This window comes from Artemia franciscana, chromosome 11 (genome assembly GCF_032884065.1).
Source record: "Artemia franciscana chromosome 11, ASM3288406v1, whole genome shotgun sequence".
Lineage (NCBI taxonomy): Eukaryota > Metazoa > Arthropoda > Branchiopoda > Anostraca > Artemiidae > Artemia > Artemia franciscana.
This window is the reverse complement of record NC_088873.1, coordinates 48,011,453-48,032,194: the sequence shown is the minus strand read 5'-3', so window position 1 is coordinate 48,032,194 and position 20,742 is coordinate 48,011,453. Positions and strand designations below refer to the sequence as shown.

The 20,742-nt window shown below is 34.7% G+C and overlaps 1 protein-coding gene across 11 annotated transcripts in view; it reads left to right on the top strand.

The window, feature by feature from the left end:
- Positions 1-20,742, top strand: part of LOC136033317 (neuroligin-4, X-linked-like) — a 185,402-nt gene that overhangs the window by 90,442 nt on the left and 74,218 nt on the right. For all 11 annotated transcript variants that reach the window (XM_065714108.1, XM_065714110.1, XM_065714104.1 and 8 more), the window contains 2 exons: positions 11,150-11,290; positions 19,832-20,065. In XM_065714108.1, coding sequence (XP_065570180.1) covers positions 11,150-11,290; positions 19,832-20,065 — 375 coding nt within the window. The remainder of the gene's footprint in view (positions 1-11,149; positions 11,291-19,831; positions 20,066-20,742) is intronic.

The following is a 20,742-nucleotide window of genomic DNA, read 5'->3' as shown; positions in this document are numbered from 1 at the left end:
AAAACGGACGTTCTAATTCCTAAATTTAAAGTCAAATATGATTTGAGGTCAACCAGGACTCCTCCTGGGAGTCCGCAAAAGGTTATAAAAGTACTAATTACCCATCGTTAATATATAGAGTTTTTGTAGAGGGCATATATACTTCGGAGGATGCTTTTTCGATTGGAGATTAAAATTTCTTTACTTCCTATTCTTTACGACTCAAAGGCTATCAGAGGGTAGCAAAGCCTCCCCATCCTTCTCCACTTTTTTCTCTAAATGTATTCGATTAAAATTTAGAAATGACGATTTTGCTAAAAACAGCCTTAAACTTCTATCTAGACAAAACTTCTTCTAGACTTGAAGTTAAGCAGCAATAAACCTTAGCGTAAAGAGCGGCTCAAGTTATTAGGTAATTATAAGAAACAATTGATAAGACTATGGGTAGGCCTAAAGGCCAGATCAAGGATCTCTTGGGTAGCAGAAAGTCTTGTTCTCGGGCTTTTAAGGTCGATAGCTTGAGCTTTTGGTTTCAAAACAAGTGGCACTGCATTTTCTCATGTGACTTTTGGGTCCTTGCAATTATCCCCGGCTTCAAATGGTAGGAACTGGAGCATATAGTTGATATTGTATTTTGCTCACGGAAACCAAAAGGTATTGCACGGATCATTTGGTTTCGTGTGGATAAGTATCCCATTGTCAAGATGCATCTTGGTCACTTTTAGTTAAAATACGTGAATATCTCATATTTTAACATCTAAAGCATGTCACATTAGGATTCCACCTAAAAATCAACCAAATCTACTGCAGTAAATCAAGGTATCTATGATCACAATTCTTTATTTCTACATTTTACTCCTACCCATATCAGACTTGAATCCAACAATGAATAAAAAGATAAAAAACAAATTTCACACAAATGCAGGGGCACTATTTTTGAAAACGTTGGAAAGGGTGAGAACTCCTTGTTTAATAAGAAATTAAGATACCCGCAGACATTTTTTTTCAAGATTTAAGAGAATATTGGTACTTGTATTATATAGCCCCGACCGCTCAAGTTGTTCGTCGATTGACAGATTGAAGACACGTTTTTTTTTCGTTAGTTACTTTCTGCTTAGCGCGAGACAAGAAAAAGTGAAGCGACAGAATAGATGGAAAATATATAATTTGGGCTATATTTGCACATTAAGGGGGGTGGAGATGAGGTAAAGTATTTGAGAAGTGTAATGTTAGAAAACAATTCTTAATTCATAATATGCAGAACAATTGTACCAAACACATAAGGGTCCAGACCCGCTATGCTTTACCCTCCTCCTCCCCCCCTATTGTGCAAATATATAGTCCAAAGTTGTTTCTAAAGTATTATATTTTCATCATACTTAGGTATGTTTTATTAGGATTGAGCGTCAGAGAAAAAAGATTCTATTTAGATGAATATTATTAAGTCGGGGGTATATCATACATCTACCGAAATTTTTTCCTCTTCTCTCATTAAAAATACTTAAAAAACAGTAGTTTCAATTCTAGAAAGGAAAACACCCCCAAAATAGCACTCCAGCACAAGCGATAATTTTTCCTGAACCTCTATAATTCTTTTTTTGGGGGGGGGGAGTTAATGTAACCATCTTTTCGGTTAGAACTGGGAAACCATATTATTTTTCTGTAAAATTAAAAATTCGTGCTTACATATGTGTGATTACAAGATCTTCGTAGAATAGTAAGTAAATAATTATCCTTGTCAATAACGAAAGTATAAGAGCCTAACTGTTGATAAAATTTAATCGAAGAATCAGAATCAGCTGGTGATCCGAAATATGTGTTTGTTTATTAGTAATTAGTATAGTTTTTGACACACTAGAAGGTTCGTATAATTATAGAGAACACAAGGAAAACAGCTTGATAAGGGTCAATTTCGGTAAAAATTTGCCCTGAACTTTTGCTTACATTGCAAGAGTACCCATGAGCTGATATATGAAGCCACTATAATCAGAAATATTTCTCCTGAACGGAATGCTGAGAATTTCTGTATTTTCCCCCTGAACGGACACTTTTTTTGTGTTTTATCATCATTTTTAGGGAGGGTTTTTTCTAGTTGTCAATTTGAAAAAGATTTAATTTTTTACAGTTATGAAGCACAAAAGGTGTCAAATATATTAGTTTTTGGTATTCAAATTAAATTTAAAATATTGACTTCAAAGTCTTTATCTGATTTTCTTAATCTTAGTCTTAATGTTTTACTTCGAACAGACTACTTTGACAATGCCCTACTTTGTATAAGCTCTGAGTCTAAAGGCATTAAATATTTTGGTCTTTGATAACCAAGTTCAAAACTGTTGACATTGTTAAAAAATTTCCGTCCAATGATTTGGCATTGCTCAGCAGAACTGAATGCTGGGAGTTTATATCTTAGTTCTTGTAATTAGGCTATTGTTTTGTGTATTTTTTGTAATTAGTTACTTTTTTTATTTTTGTATATTTTTATTTTAATTGACTTACTTATTCCAATGCCTTTAAAAAAATGTTTGTCTCTAAGCTTCATTAACTAAAGAAAAAAACAAATTTTGTTCAACTGAAAATAAGGAGCAACATTAAAACTTAAAACGAAGAGAAATTATTATGTATATAAGGGGGTTGCCCCCTCCTCAACACTTCACTCTTCACGCTACAGTTTTTCGGCACTTCAAAAAAAAGTTATTTATTGTTCTAATTAAACGACCCTTGTGTTTCAGGAGTTGTTTTTAAAGAATTCATACATCATTTAAACTTTAGTGTAAAGAGCAAGGTATTGAGGAGGGGGCAGCCCCCTTCATATACTTAATAGTTTCTGTTCATTCTTGAGTTATAATGTTTCTCCTTACTTTCAGTTGAAAAAGCTCGTTCTTTGTTTAATTTCTGATCGTTTTTAAATAACGCCAGAGTACGTGGCTCCACCCCCACGGAAAAATCCCCCCATAGAAATATCATCCGGGAAAATATATTCTGGCAAAAATTTACCCCGGAAAATTACCCTTAATATCTCCAAGCGTAAAATTGAATCGGTAAAGAGAAATCAAGACATATAAAGAAATTTGGTGTAGGAATTCTGGAAAATTTAACCATTGTAAAATTTCCCCTGGAAAGTACATCTTCTGGAAACTTACCTCTCCATAGAAAATCCTCCCACCCGAAAAATACATGCATACTTCCCAATAAAAAATAAAACAATAGAATTTTTTTTTAACTTAAAAACCTTTCTTCAAGGGCTTTTGGGGTTCATTTTATGTCCAAAGACATAGTTATTGGGCCTGTCAAGTAAGCTGGAAAAAAAGTTATCTAAAAATTTTGATTGGACAATTTTGGAAAAAAAAGAAAGAAAAGAGTTTTTTTCGGCCTCTGAGGCATTTGAAGTTTAGATTATACCTGAGAGTTAGTTTAATGTTAAGCTCCCCAGAATGACGGCAGCATAGCTTGCAGAGTCACACCACAAACGCAACCCCATTTTAAAGAATAGGTGACACCAGGACTTGAACACCAGCCTGGAAGGGCGTAGGATAGCTCATCACCATTAGGTTAAAATTGTCTGAATTAGTTAGTTTAAAATGATTAGTACTTGGTGCGTGAACAATATTGCCAATATTAATGTAAAAAGAAAGCTCTATAAATGGATTAGTATTGAATCAAGAATTTATAGGGTTGTTTCCTATCCCAATTTATATGCATTATTTTGCTGTGCTTTATCCAAAGTACCACATTAATGGCTATGCTGATTGTAAAGGTGTATTAGGGGTGTAGTTTAAGAGTTGAAAAAAGTTTGGAATAATAGGAAGATAGCTCAAGAAGAATATTGCTAAAAACGGTACTGTATTTGTGGCAAGGAGTCTCGTCACCGTCCACGTAGGGGAGCATTGTCATGGCTCTCTTCATAGTATACTTATGTATCTATTGCTGATGAAGCTGCAGACAAGAAGATTCTAGTTGAATACAGCACACTCCCAGGCTCAATTCCTGGACCGTCCCTTTTTGTCATCTACGTTAACGACCTTTAGCACTCCAACTTCCAATGTGTGTAGCAGATTGTCTCAGATAAGTTACCTCCTATCTACGTCAGCTTCTGCTAATCAGGAAGAATTAGTGGCATTCATTGATGAGAATACGTTAGACGCCACAGCTCCACATGAAACATCTCTTAAATACAAGCTCCAATAATGACCGAGAAGATATTTAATTAGTTTGATGCAAATCTACTAGTTTTAAATGTAAAGAAGTCAATCCTTCTCAATTTATCCCGTATTGATAAGAATTGGTAATCATTACTTAGCTTCATACGCGGAGAGATTCCAGAAGTTTTCCATTCTAACAATATTTGTGAAACCTGAGAAGTTTTATGGATACAAACCTCTCTTTTAAGCCACATTTTCAGTTAATAAGTCAAAGTCTTGCCTGGATTTGGAATCATAAGGAAACTGAAGCGATTATTCTCTTTTCCTCTGTGTTTTATAATTTTGCTTTATTTATCTTGTTTTGTATTGCTGTTAGTCTCTGTGAATGTCTGTATTTCCATTTCTGCTTGCATATATGTTCCCCAGCTTCAAGAGTAAGTTTATGGAGTCCTAAAGTCAATTATACACCCTTTTGTTGATCTACTAAAGATGAAGTAATATTATATTTTATTCGTATTTTTGCTGGCGCGTTAATATCAAACAGTTCGTGGTAACGAACTGTAGTAAGGAGCGACCGGCTCAATAGTAACCAAAACTCTAAAAAATTGAATTTTGATATCAATAGCTACATCAAAAGAATCGCATTTTAATGCTGATTTTAAATATATAAGATTCATCAAGTTTAGTCTTACCTATCAAAAGTTACGAGCCTGAGAAAATTTGCCTTATTTAGGAAAATAGGGGGAAACACCCCCTAAAAGTCGTAAGATCTTAACGAAAATGACACCATCAGATTCATCGTATCAGAGAACCCTACTGTAGAAGTTTCAAGCTCCTATCTACAAAAATGTGGATTTTTCGCTTTTTGCCAAGCGAAAAAATGGGAAAAAGTTTGTCGGCTGTGGTCACTCTGAAAGTTAAGGCTAGTGGGGACAAAGGGAAAGTATTCCACACCAACTTTTTATGCCTTTTTTAGTGGTATAAATTAAATTCAAATACTCCTAACAAATTCAAAAATTATCTCATTTTATGGTACTCCTTTTTGCTTGACAAAAAAAGGAGAAAAATACCAGGTTCCCATGTTAAAGCTTCATAAGATAATCCTCTTCTGTCATTCTGAATTACAACAAGACCTAATAAAAAAGAGACTTGACACTTAGAGAAGTATGTATCTATTTATCTTCATCAAACAGTTCGTGGTAACGAACTGTAGTAAGGAGCGACCCGGCTCAATAGTAACCAAAACTATAAAAAATTGAATTTTGATATCAATAGTTACATCACAAGAATTGCATTTTAATGCTGATTTTAAATATATAAGTTTCATCAAGTTTAGTCTTACCTATCAAAAGTTACGAGCCTGAGAAAATTTGCCTTATTTAGGAAATTTTGGGGAAACACCCCCTAAAAGTCGTAGGATCTTAACGAAAATGACACCATCAGATTCAGCGTATCAGAAAACCCTACTGTAGAAGTTTCAAGCTCCTATCTACAAAAATGTGGAATTTTGTATTTTTTGCCAGAAGACAAATCACGGGTGCGTGTTTATTTGTTTGTTTTTTTTTTTCCCAGGGGTCATCGTATCGGCCAAGTGGTCCTAGAATGTCGCAAGAGGGCTCATTCTAACGGAAATGAAAAGTTCTAGTGCCCTTTTTAAGTGACCGAAAAAATTGGAGGGCATCTAGGCCCCCTCCCACGCTCATTTTTTTCCCAAAGTCAACAGATCAAAATTTTGAGATAGCCATTTCGTTCAACATAGTAGAAAACTATAATAACTATGTCTTTGGGGATGACTTACTCCCCCACAATCCCTGGGGGAGGGGCTGCAAGTTACAAACTTTGACCAGTGTTTACATATAGTAATGGTTATTGGGAAGTGTACAGACGTTTTGAGAGGGATTTTATTTTGTTTGGGGGTGGAACTGAGGAGAGGGGGCTATGTTGGAGGATCTTTCCTTGGAGGAATCTGTCATGGGGGAAGAAAAATTCAATGACAAGGGCGCAGGATTCTCTAGCATTACTATAAGAAAACAATAAAAAATAAACATGAAAACGTTTTTTCAAATGAAAGGAAGAAGTAGCATTGAAACTTAAAACGAACAGAGATTATTACGCATATGAGGGGCTCTAAAAATACTTTAGCATAAAGAGCGAGGTATTTAGGAGGAGATAAATACCTTGCTCTTTATCACTCTTTACCACTTCGTATACATAATAAAAATATAAGGTTATGAAAGTTTGTTACGTAAGTTAATTCTTAAGTTACGTATATTTTTTACTAATAAAAACGTTCGTTAAAAATTAAAAGTTCTAGTTGCCTTTTTAAGTAACCGAAAAATTGGAGGGCAACTAGGCCTCCTTCTCCACCCCTTATTTCTCAAAATCGTCTGAGCAAAACTAAGAGAAAGCCATTTAGCCAAAAAAAAAATTAATATACAAATTTCATTTTAATAATTTATGTGCGGAGAGCCAAAACCAAACATGCATTTATTCAAAAACATTCAGAAATTAAATAAAAAAAACTAATTTTTTTAGCTGAAAGTAAGGAGCGGCATTAAAACTTAAAACGAACGGAAATTACTCCGTATATGAAATGAGTTGTCCCCTCCGCAATCCCTCGCTCTTTACGCTAAAGTTTGACTCTTTGCCACAATTCTACTTTTTAAAACAATTAAAATCTTTAGCGTAAGGAGCTAGGGATTGCGGAGGGGACAACTCATTTCACATACGGAGTAATTTCTGTTCGTTTTAAGTTTTAATGTCGCTCCTTACTTTCAGCTAAAAAAATTAGTTTTTTTTATTTAATAACAATAAAGATAAGACGAGTCTGACTGCAGTTTTAAGTTTTAAGTTTGATGTTACTCCTTACATTCAGATGAAAAAAACTTGTTTTTTTTTATTTAGTAACAGCCACAAGCTGAACACATAGAATAACTTTGGTTTATTATCCCATAAAAATAATTATTATGAAGCTACTTAAGGTAAAACTAATTGCTAAGATTGGCCAGAAAATAACACAATCAAATTACTGCTTATATAAGCCATTATTTTACAAAATTCAAACTTTAGAGTAAAGAGCGAGGTATTAAGGAGGGTATGAGCTTCTTCGTATGAGGGGGTTTGCCCCCTCGTCAATACCTGACTCCTTAGGCTAAAGTTGAATTTTATTCCAATCAAACAGTTCGTGGTAACGAACTGTACCTAAGCAGCGAAAATTGACACCATTAGTTACATCAAAAGAATTAAATTTTAATGCTGATTTTAAATATATAAGTATCATCAAGTTTAGTTTGACCCGTAAGAAGTTACGAGCCTAAGAAACTTTGCCTGATTTTAGAAAACAGGGGGAAACACCCCCTAAAAATCATAGAATTTACGAAAATCACGAAAATCACGTCATCAAATTCAGCGCATCAAGGGTGATCGTATCGACCCAGTGGTCCTAGAATGTCGCGAGAGGGCTCATTTTAACGGTAATTAGGAGTTCTAGTGACCGTTTTTAGGGACCAAAAAATTGGAGGGTACCTAGATCCCCTTCCACGCTCATTTTTTCCCAAAGTCACTGGATCAATCACTTTTTTCTGAGATAAGCACTTTGTCCAGCATAGTCGGAAAACCTCATAATTAAATCTTTGGGGACGACTTACTCCCCCACAGTCCCCGTGGAAGGGGATTCAAGTTACAAACTTTGACCAGTTTTTACATATAATAATGGCTATTGGGAAGCGCACAGACGTTATAAGGTGGTTTTTTGGTTAGGGGAGGAGTTGAGGCGAGGAGATTACGTCGTGGGATCTTTCCATAGAGGAATTTGTCAAGGCAGAAGAGAATTTCCATGAATTGAGTGGAGGATTTTCTAGCATGGTTTAAAAAAACAATGGAAAAAAAATATGAACAAGTTTTTTCAACTGAAAGCCAGGCGTGGCATTAAAACAAAAAGAAATTATTACGCATATGAGGGCTCACCTCCTCCTAATACCTGACTCTTTCCGTTAAAGTATTTCTAGTAATTTCAATTATTTATTCTACGGCCTTTGTGATTCAGCGGTCATTCTTAAGGAATTGAAACAATATTCAAGCCTAAGTGTAAAGGGCGAAATATTAAAAAGGGGGCGAACCCCCTCATATACTTAACAAGAGCTAAGAGCTCGTATGGCACTTGTGACGAGGCAAGAAGACCTAAGCGCCAAGAGATCATATGGTTTGAGCTCTAGCAAAACTCTATGAATCAATAGATTGATTTAAAAGGAAAATAAGAGGCTTAATGCCGGTCAGAATTTAAAATAAGAGCTCTGAGTCACGATGTCCTTCTAAATATCAAAATTCATTAAGATCCGATCACCCACTCGTATGTTATAAATACCTAATTTTTTCTAATTTTTCCTCTCCCTTTAGCCCCCCAGATGGTCGAATCTGGGAAAACGACTTTATCAAGTCAATTTGTGCAGCTCCCTGACACACCTACAAATTTTCATCGTCCTTGCACGTCCAGAAGCACCAAACTCGCCAAATCACTGAACCACCCCCCCCCCCCGACTCCCCCAAAGAGAGCGAATCCAGTACGGTTCCGTCAATCACGTATCAAGGACATTTGCTTATTCTATCCACCAAACTTCATCCTGATTCCTCCGCTCCAAGTGTTTTCCAAGATTTCCCCCTCCAACTCCCCCCAATGTCAAAAGATCTGGTCGGGATTTGAAATAAGAGCTCTGAGACATGAATTCCTTCTCAATATCAAATTTCATTAAGATCCTATCACCTATTCGTAAAATAAAATATTCCAATTTTCAAGTTTTCCAAGAATTCCAGTTTCCCCCTCCAGCTCCCCCAATGTCACAGGATCTGGTCGGAATTTAAAATTAGAACTTTAAAGCGCAAGACCCTTCTAAGTATCAAATTTCATTAGGATATGGTCACCCTTTCGTAAGTTACAAATACATCAATTTTTAAAATTACCCCCCCCCCCAACTCCACCAAAGAGAGCAGATCCGGTCCGATTATGCCATTCACATGTCTTAGACAGGTTTTTATTCTTCCCATCCAGTTTCATCCTGATCAAACCGCTTTAAGTATTTTCTAGATTTCCGGTTCCCTTCAACTGCCCCCCCCCCCAATTACACTGGATCCGATTGAGATTTAAAATAAGAGATCTGAGTCACGAGGTCCTTCTAAATATGAAGTTTAATGAAGAACCGATCACTCCTTCGTAAGTTTTTTCATACGTCATTTTTTCTAATTTTTCAGGATCAAATCCCCCCCTCCAATAGAGCGGATCCGTTTCAATTATATAAACCACGTATCTAAGACTTCTGCTTATTTTTCCCACCAAGTTTCATCCCTATCCCTCCAATCTAAGCGTTTTCCATGATTTTAGGTTCACCCACCTCCCCCCCAATGTCACCAGATCCGATCGGGACTTAAAATAAGAGCTTTGAGACACGATATCTTTCTTAATATCAAATTTCATTGAGATCCCATAACCCGTTCGTAAGTTAAAAATACCTCATTTTTTCTAATTTTTCAGAATTAACACCCCCCCCCCCCAACTACCCCAAAGAGAGCGGATCCGTTCTGGTTATGTCAATCATGTATCTAGGACTTGTGCTTATTTTTAACACAAGTTTCATCCCAATCCCTCCACTCTAAGTGTTTTCCATGTTTTAGGTTTCCCCCTCCCAACTCCCAACCCCCCCCCCCAATGTCACCAGATCTATTCGGAATTTAAAATAACAGCTCTGAGACAAGATATCCTTCCAAACATCAAATTTCATTGAGATCTGATCAACCGTTCGTAAGTTAAAAATACTTCAATTTTTCTATTTTTTCCGAATTAACGGGCCCCCTACTCCCCCAGATGGTTAAATCGGGAAAAGGACTATTTTTAATTTAATCTGGTCCGGTCCCTGATACGCCTGCCAAATTTCATCGTCCTATCTTGCCTGGAAGTGCCTAAAGTAGCAAAACCGGGACCGACAGACCGACAGAATTTGCGATTGCTATATTTCACTTGGTTAATATCAAGTGCCATAATAAAAACATACGAATATAGAAGTTTCGTTACTTAAGCTAATTGGTAAGCTACACAATTTTTTTTATTAAATAAAACGTTCGTAAAACATTAAAAGTTCTAGTTTCCTTTTTAAGTAACCAAAAAATTGGAGGGCAACTAGGCCTCCTCCCAGGCTCCTTTTTTTCTCAAAATCGTACGATTAAAACTATGAGATAGCCATTTAGCCAAAAAAATTAATATATAATTTGTTGTTTTTTTTTTAATTACTCTTGTGCGGAGAGACATACTCAAAACATGCATTAATTAAAAAATGCTGAGAAATTAAATTTAAAAAATAACAATTTTTTTTAACTGAAAGTAAGGATCGACATTAAATCTTTAAACGATCAGAAATTACTCCTCATATGAAAGGGGCTCTTCCCTCCTCAACGCCCCACTCTTTAAGTTAAAGTTTCTTACTGTTAAAAAAAGAGTAGTGCTCAGATAAAGAGTCAAACAGATAAACAGGCGTCCTTGATCTTTCTGGTAATTTTTTTTTCAAAAATAAGGCAAATATTCTCAGGGTCATAACTTTTGATGGGCAAGACTAAACTTGATGAAATCCATGTATTTAAAATCGTATAATAATCCAAGTCTTTTGATGTATCTATCGGTATCAAAATTCTGTTTTTACAGTTTCTGGTTACTATTGAGCGGGTCACTCCTTACTTACATTTCGTTACCATGAACTGCTCGACAAGGCTAATATTGAAATCCTTAGCAGATTTACACAAATTGCTCTTATTTTCAGCGAAGTTGACATTTAAGTCACTACGTATAAATATGCGACTACAGTCACAAAATGCAGATTGGAAGAAACTTTACAAGACAGTAGTCTCTATAGAGCAAACTTATCCAAAATTTTTAAGGCAAGGTGACTTCTAGTAAACTACTAAGCAGTTTCCTGTACTCGTTAAATATCAAAACAAAATTAATCACGTATATTAAAGAACACATTTCGAACTTAAACTCTTTTTTCTAGGTGATAAGAAAACACCAGCCGTCGTTTTTATCCATGGAGATTCGTATGACTGGGGAGGTGGACACCTTTATGATGGTTCACAAATGGCTGCACAGGGAAAATTCTCAGTTGTAACTTTAAATTACAGGCTTGGCCTACTTGGTAAGATTGTAAGTCAAGTAGGCTAGTTGATAATACAAGAAAATGTTCTGCACATAAGGCAAATCATGAACTCCATAGTATCTCATTAGCCGTCATTTTATTCTTAAGCAGAATCCACAATCTGGAGGCTAGGAGTCTTAGATGTTACATGAACTATAAAAAAAAACATTTCCGAAAAATAATTTTTTTAAAGATAAGTAAAGAACCATATTAAATTGCAAGCAGAAATAAATTTCTTTAGTAATTCAAACTCAAAACGACCAGAAATTACAATTAAGGAATAAATGAAACTCAAAACGAACAGAGATTGCAATTAAGGAATAAACGAAACTCAAAACGAACAGAAATTACAATTAAGGAATAAATGAAACTCAAAACGAACAGAATTTACAATTAAGCAATAAATGAAACTCAAAACGAACAGAAATTACAATTAAGGAATAAATGAAACTCAAAATGAACAGAAATTACAATTAAGGAATAAAATGAAACTCAAAACGACCAGAAATTACAATTAAGGAATAAATGAAACTTAAAACGAACAGAAATTACAATTAAGGAATAAACGAAACTCAAAACGAACAGAAATTACAATTAAGGAATAAATGAAACTCAAAACAACCAGAAATTACAATTAAGGAATAAGTGAAACTCAAAACGAACAGAAAATACAATTGAGGATTAAATGAAACTCAAAACGAACAGAAATTGAATAAACAATTGTTGCAAACAAACAGACAACAGAGACTAATATAAACAAACAAATAAAGCTTAAAACGTGTAAATCTTAAACTGAATATTCAAATAAAACATGAAACAGACAAAAATCACTGCAAACAAGAGTTTTACTGCTGCCCTCTTCCACCTCCTCTAACTGCAAGTTTAAAGCCTACTGCGTTAGTTGGGCTTTATTGAAAACGAATTACATTACAAAAACTTTCTTTTCTGCTCAAAATATTAAAAATAAAGTACAAATTACGGAATTCTATTTATCGTCATTCTCACAAGACAAAACTAAGGCAGGAAATAGAAGGTGCTAAGGCACTTTCTGACTGCTTTTTGGCTTTTTGAAACAACAGCCTGGCTAGAATTTCTTTTTAAATCAATATTTTTGGTGGATTCTACATTCTGATCTGGTTGGACATTAAACGGTAACCTGGTAACCTTTCATAATGAATAGCCCTCTTTCAAATAAATATTGTGTCACATTTGGCAGGTACTACATTTCTATGACCAACTCTATTTGACACTTTATATTCTTTTGATGGCCTATTCCGTATATAACAAACATTATATTCCGTATATGAAAGGGGCTGAAATCTCCTCAACACCTCACTTCTTACGCAAAAGTTTTATTGGTTCATAGAGTAGAGTTGCGATGAAGAGTCATAATTTGGCATAAAGAGCGAGGCGTTGAGAAGGGGACAGCACTTTTCATATACAGAATAATTTCTGTTTATTTTCAGTTTTAATGTCACTCCTTACTTTAAGTTGAAAAGACTTGTTTTGTATTTAATTGCTGAACGTTTTTCAACTAATATGGGGAGCCGGATTTGGCTCACCGCACTTGAAAAATTAAAACATAATTTGCATATTAATTTTGGCAGATTTATTCCGAAGATGAAGGGTTGCCCCCCTCAACAATAACCTGCTCTTTATGGTAAATCTGTTAGCACTTTTAAAAAAAACTTTCCTATTCTAGTTTAGTGGCCCCCGTGTTTCAGCAGTCACTCTTAAGAAATTCAGACAAACAGTCAAACTTTAGCGTAAAGAGCAAGGTATTGAGGAGTGGGCAACCCTTCATATATGGATTAATTTCTGTTTATTTTTCATAACTTTCTGATAAATCCGGCTTACCCTCTATGAAGTACACCCCTCCCCCTCGTGGAAAACTGCTCCGTGGGGATTTAATCCAACGCAGATTGCATCCCCCTTTTCAAATCCCCTCGATAAAGTCCCAACTTCGCTGAGAAAATCCCCCTCCCTTTATATTGCTTGCAGATGACTCATCATAAAAAAAAATCTCCTTAGCATTGTTTCATTTGACTAAGTCTTCAATCTTTAACATGTTTTTCGATCAACCTAGAAATGCCCCCTTCCGCGGAAAACGATTTCCTGGGAATCAAAACACGGGAATAAAGCTTCTGGATAATTGTCTCAGAACATTTACAAAAAATTTGGCGAAGAGAATGTAAGACAATTAATAAGAATTCCGTATAGTCATTCTTTCAAATTCTCCAGTGTAATATTTCCACTGGAATAGTCAACCCTAGAAATTTCCCTTCTCAAGGAAGATCCTTCGTATAGAAATCCACCCCAAGCACAACTCCAATTTTTCAAAAAAAAAAATGCCTTTATAATTTACAATAGAAAAAAAAATACTACACATCTGGGTCAACACTACAGGTCTGAGTCATATCGCTGGAGATAGGGTGGGGGAACTTGCAAATAAACTTGGTATTGCATAGAGTTTAGCTATTTCAGGCATATGTCAATAAGGTGAAGAAAATGGAAATCTTATATGCTTGTAACAAATTAAATGAAAAAAACAAGTTTTTTAACTTAAAGTAAGGAGCGACATTAAAACTTAAAATGAACAGAAATTACTCCGTATATTAAAGGGGCTTTTCCCTCCTCAACGCTCCACTCTTTGCGCTATAGTTTGACTCTTTCTCTCAACTTTACTTTTTAAAACAGTAAAATACTTTAGTGTAAAGAGCGGGGTGTTTAGGAGGGAAAACCCCCTTTAATATACGCAGTAATTTCTGTTCGTTTAAGTTTTAATGTCGCTCCTTACTTTCATTTAAAAAACCTGTTTTTTCATTTAATTTCTGAACGTTTTTGAATTAATTTATCTTTTTTTATTTTGGCTGTCCGCACATGAACAATTAAAACGAAATTTGCATATTAATTTTTCTTTCTCTTAGTTTTGATCGGAAGATTTTGAGAGAAAAAGGGGTGGGAGAGGAGGCCTTGTTGCCCTCCAACCTTTTGGTTGCTTAAAAAGGCAACTAGAACTTTTAATCTTATGCGAACGTTTTTATTTGTAGAAAATATACGTAACTTGCGAATTAATTTACGTAACGTCCTTCTATATTCGTATATTTTTAATACGTATATGATGAGGTTTTCCCCCTCGTTAATGACTCGCTCTTTCCACTAAAGCTTAATTTTTGTCCCAATTCTTTAAGAACGACCCCTGAAGTACAAAAACCGTAGAATAAATATTTGAAATTACTAAAAATAATTTAGCATAGAGAGCGAGGCATTTAGGAGGACATGAACCCCACATATGCGTAATAATTCCGGTTCGTTTTAAGTTTTAATGCTGTTCCTTACTTTCAGTTGAAAAAAAATCCATATTTATTTTTTAATTGCTTCGTTTTTGTTTTAAATAGTGCTAGAATATCCTGCGCTCCCTCATGAAAATTATCTAATCCTATGAAAAATTCCTCCATGAAAATATCCTCCCAATTAACCCCCTTCCCTTAGCCCCCCCCCTCTCAACCAAAAAAAAAATCCCCCTGAAAACGTTTGTTCACTTCCCAATAACCATTACTATCCGTAAACACTGGTCAAATTTTGCAACTTGCAGCCCCTCCCCCTTGGACAGCGATGCATTATGTCGTCCCCAAAGACATTATTATTTGGGTTTTTGACTATGCTAAACAAAATGGCTATCTGAAAATTTTGATTCGATGACATTGAGAAAAAATGAGCGTGAGAGGGGGTCTAGGTGCCCTCCAATTTTTAGACCACTTAAAAAGGGCACTAGAACTTTTAATTTCCGATAGAATGAGCCCTCTCACGACATTTTAGCACCATTGGGTCGATACAATTGCCCCTCGGAAAAAAAAACAAATAAACACATACCCGTGATCGGTCTTCTGGCAAAAAATATGAAATTCCACATTTTTATAGATAAGAGTTTGAAACTTCTACAGTAAGGTTCTCTTATATGCTGAATACGATGATGTGATTTCGTTAAGATTCTATGACTTTTAGAGGGTGTGTTCCCATATTTTCCAAAATAAGGCAAACTTTCTCAGGCTCGTAACTTTTGATAGGTAAAAATAAATTTGATTAAACTCATATATTTAAAATCATCATATATATTTCATTCTTTTGATGTATATATTAGTATCAAAATTCCGTTTTTTAGAGTTTCGTTTACTATTGAGCCGGGTCGCTCCTTTACTATACAGTTCGTTACCATGAACTGTTTGATTAAGGCCAGCTAAGACATCTCTCATTAATAAAATTGGATCTGGACTTAGTCACTTAGAAATATTCTACGAAAAGAAGGTGCTCAAAAAAATCTCCCGAACAAAGATATACCCAATCTTTGACTGAAGAAATATTGATTCCATCAAGTAATATTCTGTTTCAGAGCTGTTTTTATCATGAATTTTATATTAAAACCTTATTCAGCAATTTGAAGCCTGATAGCTATGTTCTAAAAAATAAACAATTTCTGGGTCCTTGACTATTTTTGATGGTCAAAGCAGAAAAAACCACAAATACACAGATTTTGCTTAAAGCGACCATACTAGTACCTGGAGCGATGGGGTTGAAAAACATGACTGTTCCGTCATCAATCTTTTGTCTGAAATACAATCGCGAAACATAACAACCACCATATCTCCTACCCTTAAATAAGATATAAACGACCGAGATTTATAGTAACAAGTGGAACGATTTAACTGGGATATAATACTCAATACGTGACGAAAAAGTTAAACGTGGTTGATCTACTTAAGAAATACACAAAGAAAAATACATAAAAATTCAAAGCACGCACACAAAAAAGAATCAAAACACATAAGAAAATATCGGCTTTGAAACAATATAGAGAAGAAAGAGTATTGCCACTAGTATTACAACTACTATTAACAACTAATCGTAGCACCAAGCCACTTGAGGCCAACAAAGCTAAACACGCTCCTCCTCCGTCCTAACCAATTCATAGCCTCCCTCTCTACAATCTTCAGGAAGTTATTATTTTCCTTAAATTATTACCCTCATTTTCCTTAAATTAGCCTCCCAGGAAGTTCTCATTTCCCTTAACTTTTTCTTTAAAACTTCCTCCCATCCCAACCGCGGACGACCTGCTTTCCGAGTAGCCCTATATGGTTGGCTAAAAAAGACAATCTTCGGCAATCTGTCATCCTTCATCCGTAAATCACACCCTAGTCATCTCAACCGTTCTCTTATTAAAGCCCTAGAAAGTGGGACAGAGTCGGTCAGCCAGGTACCTAAAACGATCTGTAGGCAATTTCTCTCAAAAAAATTTATCAAATCTTCCTCTGTTTTTCTGAGCGCCAATGCTTTAGAACCATATTTGCCTACTGTCATCAGCTTGAAAATATTCTAATCCTGGTTTGCAGACTTATTTTCCGATTCTTCCAAAGTTTTTTTCAACTTTGAAAAACAACCTGAGCCTTGGCTATTCTACTTTTAACATTTTAACTTCTCCCATTGTCTTTACTAGTATTACTGCCATGGTTAGTAAAGCTGCCCACTTAATCGATCTTTTCGTCAACCAGTGTCACCTTTTATCTTAATTATTCTTATCCTTGACTACTTAGTTCCCTTAATATTAATTTACTTATTCTATCACCCAGAGCTCGAAAAACCTCTAAAAGCTCTATCAGTTTGCTCAAACTTTCATCTAGGTTGCTTAAATCATCAGCATAATCTAAGTCCAGAAGAGTTCTTCTTACCCATTAAATTCATCGTTCTCCCATTGCCTTTTTTATGCTGCATAAGACCAAATCCTCCAAAATAATTCATTTAGTAAGAAACCAGCTACCAACCTCCTTTCTTACCATAACCACAGCAGTATTATTCTTGTGCAAAGCACTGCTCACTTTAATGTATTTGTTTGGTATAATTAATGTCTGGTATAAATAATGTATTTCCTGGATTAAAATAAAAGGATAAAACCTTCACTAATGCTCTTCTATCAGCTGAATCCCATGCCTGCTCATAATCTATATAACTGAGGTCTAAAAGTGTTTGGTGACTCAGACACTTCTAAATTATTAATCCAAGAGTGAAAATTTGGTCTATATTTTCTCTACCCTTCGAAAAACAACATTCTTATTCTTTACAGCGTAACAGCGTCTTTAAGCATACAAAATATCATCTTACTAACTAATTTGCTACCTACAAAGAACCAACTTATTTCTCTATATTTATTATTTTGTACAACATTTAAATGCCAAGCCAAAAAGTAGATTCTTGTTGAGAAAAAAAAATTAATATTCTTTTCTTTTCAAATAAAATAACTATATGCTAATGAAAAACGAACCTATATTAATTTGGAAAAAAATCTTAAATGAGGTTTGCAAAGAAAAATAAAATACTACATTTAACCAAAGATAAAACTATTTTTAAATTCAATAATTAATAAATTCACTATTCAAATGCTTTCAATGAATGGATTTCAAATAAAGAAATAAATATAAGTGTTCCTTTAAGCGTTAAACTACCATAAATCACTATCAATAAATGAACGAAACCCAAAACGAACATAAATTACGATAAATAACCACGTCAAATTCGAAACAAGCAAAAACTATTACAAGGGGGGCAAGGTTAATGCACTTGTGTCTTTTAAAGACCAGAACATGATTTACACTTTACTGAAAAAATATGTTTTAAACTTTTCATCTATTTTACCTTCATAGATTAAAATTATGAACACATTCAGGAAGTAGATAAATAAGACTGTCAATGCACGTTCATTTGTTTTCTTTTCCTGTTATCTTGGTTATAATGGTGATTTTTTTATGAGGAACAAAACTCACAACTTGCAATAACTAGTGTTTTCAGTAAAGTGCAATTTCTTTTATTGTCTTTAGTTAGCTATACTTTTCTTTGTGGTTGCATCTACTCATTTTAGTTTGAGTTGGTTATTTATTGCAATTTCTGTCCGTTTTGGAATCAACTTCTTTATTGATAGTAATTTATGGTATTTTCTGACTTAAAAAATTGATTTTACTTTATTTTTCTCAACTTTGGTTTAACGTAGATATTCACTTTTCTTTGAAAACTTTTTTTCTTCGAAAATAATTTTTAGTAATCATTATGATAAAATAAAATTGTAAATAACAGATACCTGGGATAATTTACAGTAATTTCTGGTTATGTCATCCCCCCAAGGTATATTAATTTATCTTTTGAATATTTTGGAGAAAATAGCTATCTTTAAATTTGTTCGGATTTCTTTAGAGGCTGAGAGATAACACAAACTAAAACGTGCACTCGAGGGGAGATGTTAGGATTTATCACTTTTACTCTTAAAATGGAAACTAAAACTTTCAATTTCCGCCTAAATTAGGCCCAATCATAGTTTTCACGAAGCTCTCTCTCTCTCTCTCTCTCTCTCTCTCTCTCTCTCTCTCTCTCTCTCTCTCTCTCTCTCTCTCTCTCTCTCTCTCTCTCTCTCTCTCTCTCTCTCTCTCTCTCTCTCTCTCTCTCTCTCTCTCTCTCTCTCTTCCTCTCTCTAGCTTGTATAAAATTGTTTGGAGCCATGCTACTTTTTACTTCGGCAGTGTGATTGCGCTTCCTATTATTTGGTGTGTTTACTTCTGATGAGATTTCATGATCGTGCAATTGATATAAGAATTTTAGGTATCATTGCTTGAAATTAGAAAAGATAAAAGCTTTGGACAACTCTTTCCCCATCAGTATGATTGATCAAACATTAAGGTGTAATGAGACAGTATTATTATAAGAGACTTTAGAGGTAAAAAATAGGCTTTTCGAAACGAAATTGTCAGCACTTGATTTTTTTGCTTCTGTAGTTCAAGTGTGGAAATTAAAAACTAAACAGTTACCTCCCATTGTCTTGTATTAAAAAACCTATTATTCCTTTTGTTATGTCCCCTTGTCATATGAGTTTAGTAATCTAACTCATTCCCAGGATTTCAACTGCGTTCCAACAGTTCAAAAACATACTAGAATGCTAGCTTGTGCTTGATATTAAATTCGGATTAGATGTGTCAGCTCCTTCTGCTAAGTATATCAACGACCATCATTCTTTAAACTTATTTGTTCTACCTTTAGTTTAGTCAGATCAAAACTTGATTTTATTGGCTCTACTTATTAGCCAAAAAACCTTACAGCCATAATTCGCTTCAAAAATCTATAAGGCATTTCCAAAATGTCTCTTCAGATTTATTTCCAATGAATCAAGACTAACTATTATTTCAGCTTGACATCTTTAAAGAAAATCCATATTATGCAATTCTCTGAAATTATTGAAATTCAAAGATAGAAAAGTTTAATTTACATAGAATTAAAAAACCTTATTTTTTCTAGAAAATTAGTAGACACCTTTTTTTAAAATAGAGAAACTTTTCTTCTCTGTTCCAAAATCATCACCCTGGATAAAAGCTTTAAATTTTCACCAGAAAATGAGACAAGAATAATTTGTTTGTTAAGAAAACTTAAATTTAGATTTTACTGTATTTGCCTTGTTGTTTGATTTGTTGTTATTTTTCTAATTGTATGACTTAAGATATTGTGGTTTAGGTTTCTTACAATCAGGATCTTCGACCGAGTTAAGTCAAAGTCGTTCTCCCAAAGTAAGCCGAAATAAAGGTCTGAAGCAAGGAAACTATGCTCTGCTTGACATTGTAGCTGCACTTCTCTGGCTTCAAGAGAATGCGGATCATTTTGGTTTGATTAAAGATAAAATAACAATTATCGGTCAATACTTAGGAGCCACTTTAGCCAATCTACTGATGCTGAGTCATATATCTTCAGGTAATTACTATTCGTTGATAAAATTGGGACTAATCTTGTAGAATATGACCTTAACTACAAAGAATAAAAGCAGTGTTGGGAAAACAAATGGAAAGTGGAAAGAAACTCCTTAGTGTTACATTGGCTGAAATATGACTTTGTTGGATTTTAAAATTAGGGTGGAAACCTTCAGTTATCGGTTTTCATCAGCGGGTAGATACACACTAATATAAATGCAGGAGTTCACTCTCACGAGTCAGTAGTGATCATTTAGCTCGAACAAGCTGGAACGAAGAGCTGACTTGACAAAAGTAAGAAGTCTGTCTGGAGATCTACCTCTGTTATTCAGCTTTCTAGCAGGCACGGAGTTCGACGGTATGCCATCGAGTGTAAGTATGTTGATACCATGTTTGGTAACAAAATACCCTTGTATAATAACCATATATACCCCGGGGCATTACTTACAACGCCTGCCCCTGGGCCCTGGGAGGTTAGGTTGTCCCCGGAGTTTTCGTTATCTGATGTCTGTGCTCTTTTAACACAATAGCTATCTTAACATTTTTATCGGATACGGGTGTGGGGAAAAAAGAATTGGAGGCTATTTACACTCCGATGTCTTTTGACTCCACAACTTCACTTTTGAAGGGTAATAAATTATCTAATTTCCAACCAAATGAGCACCATCAGAAGTTTATAGG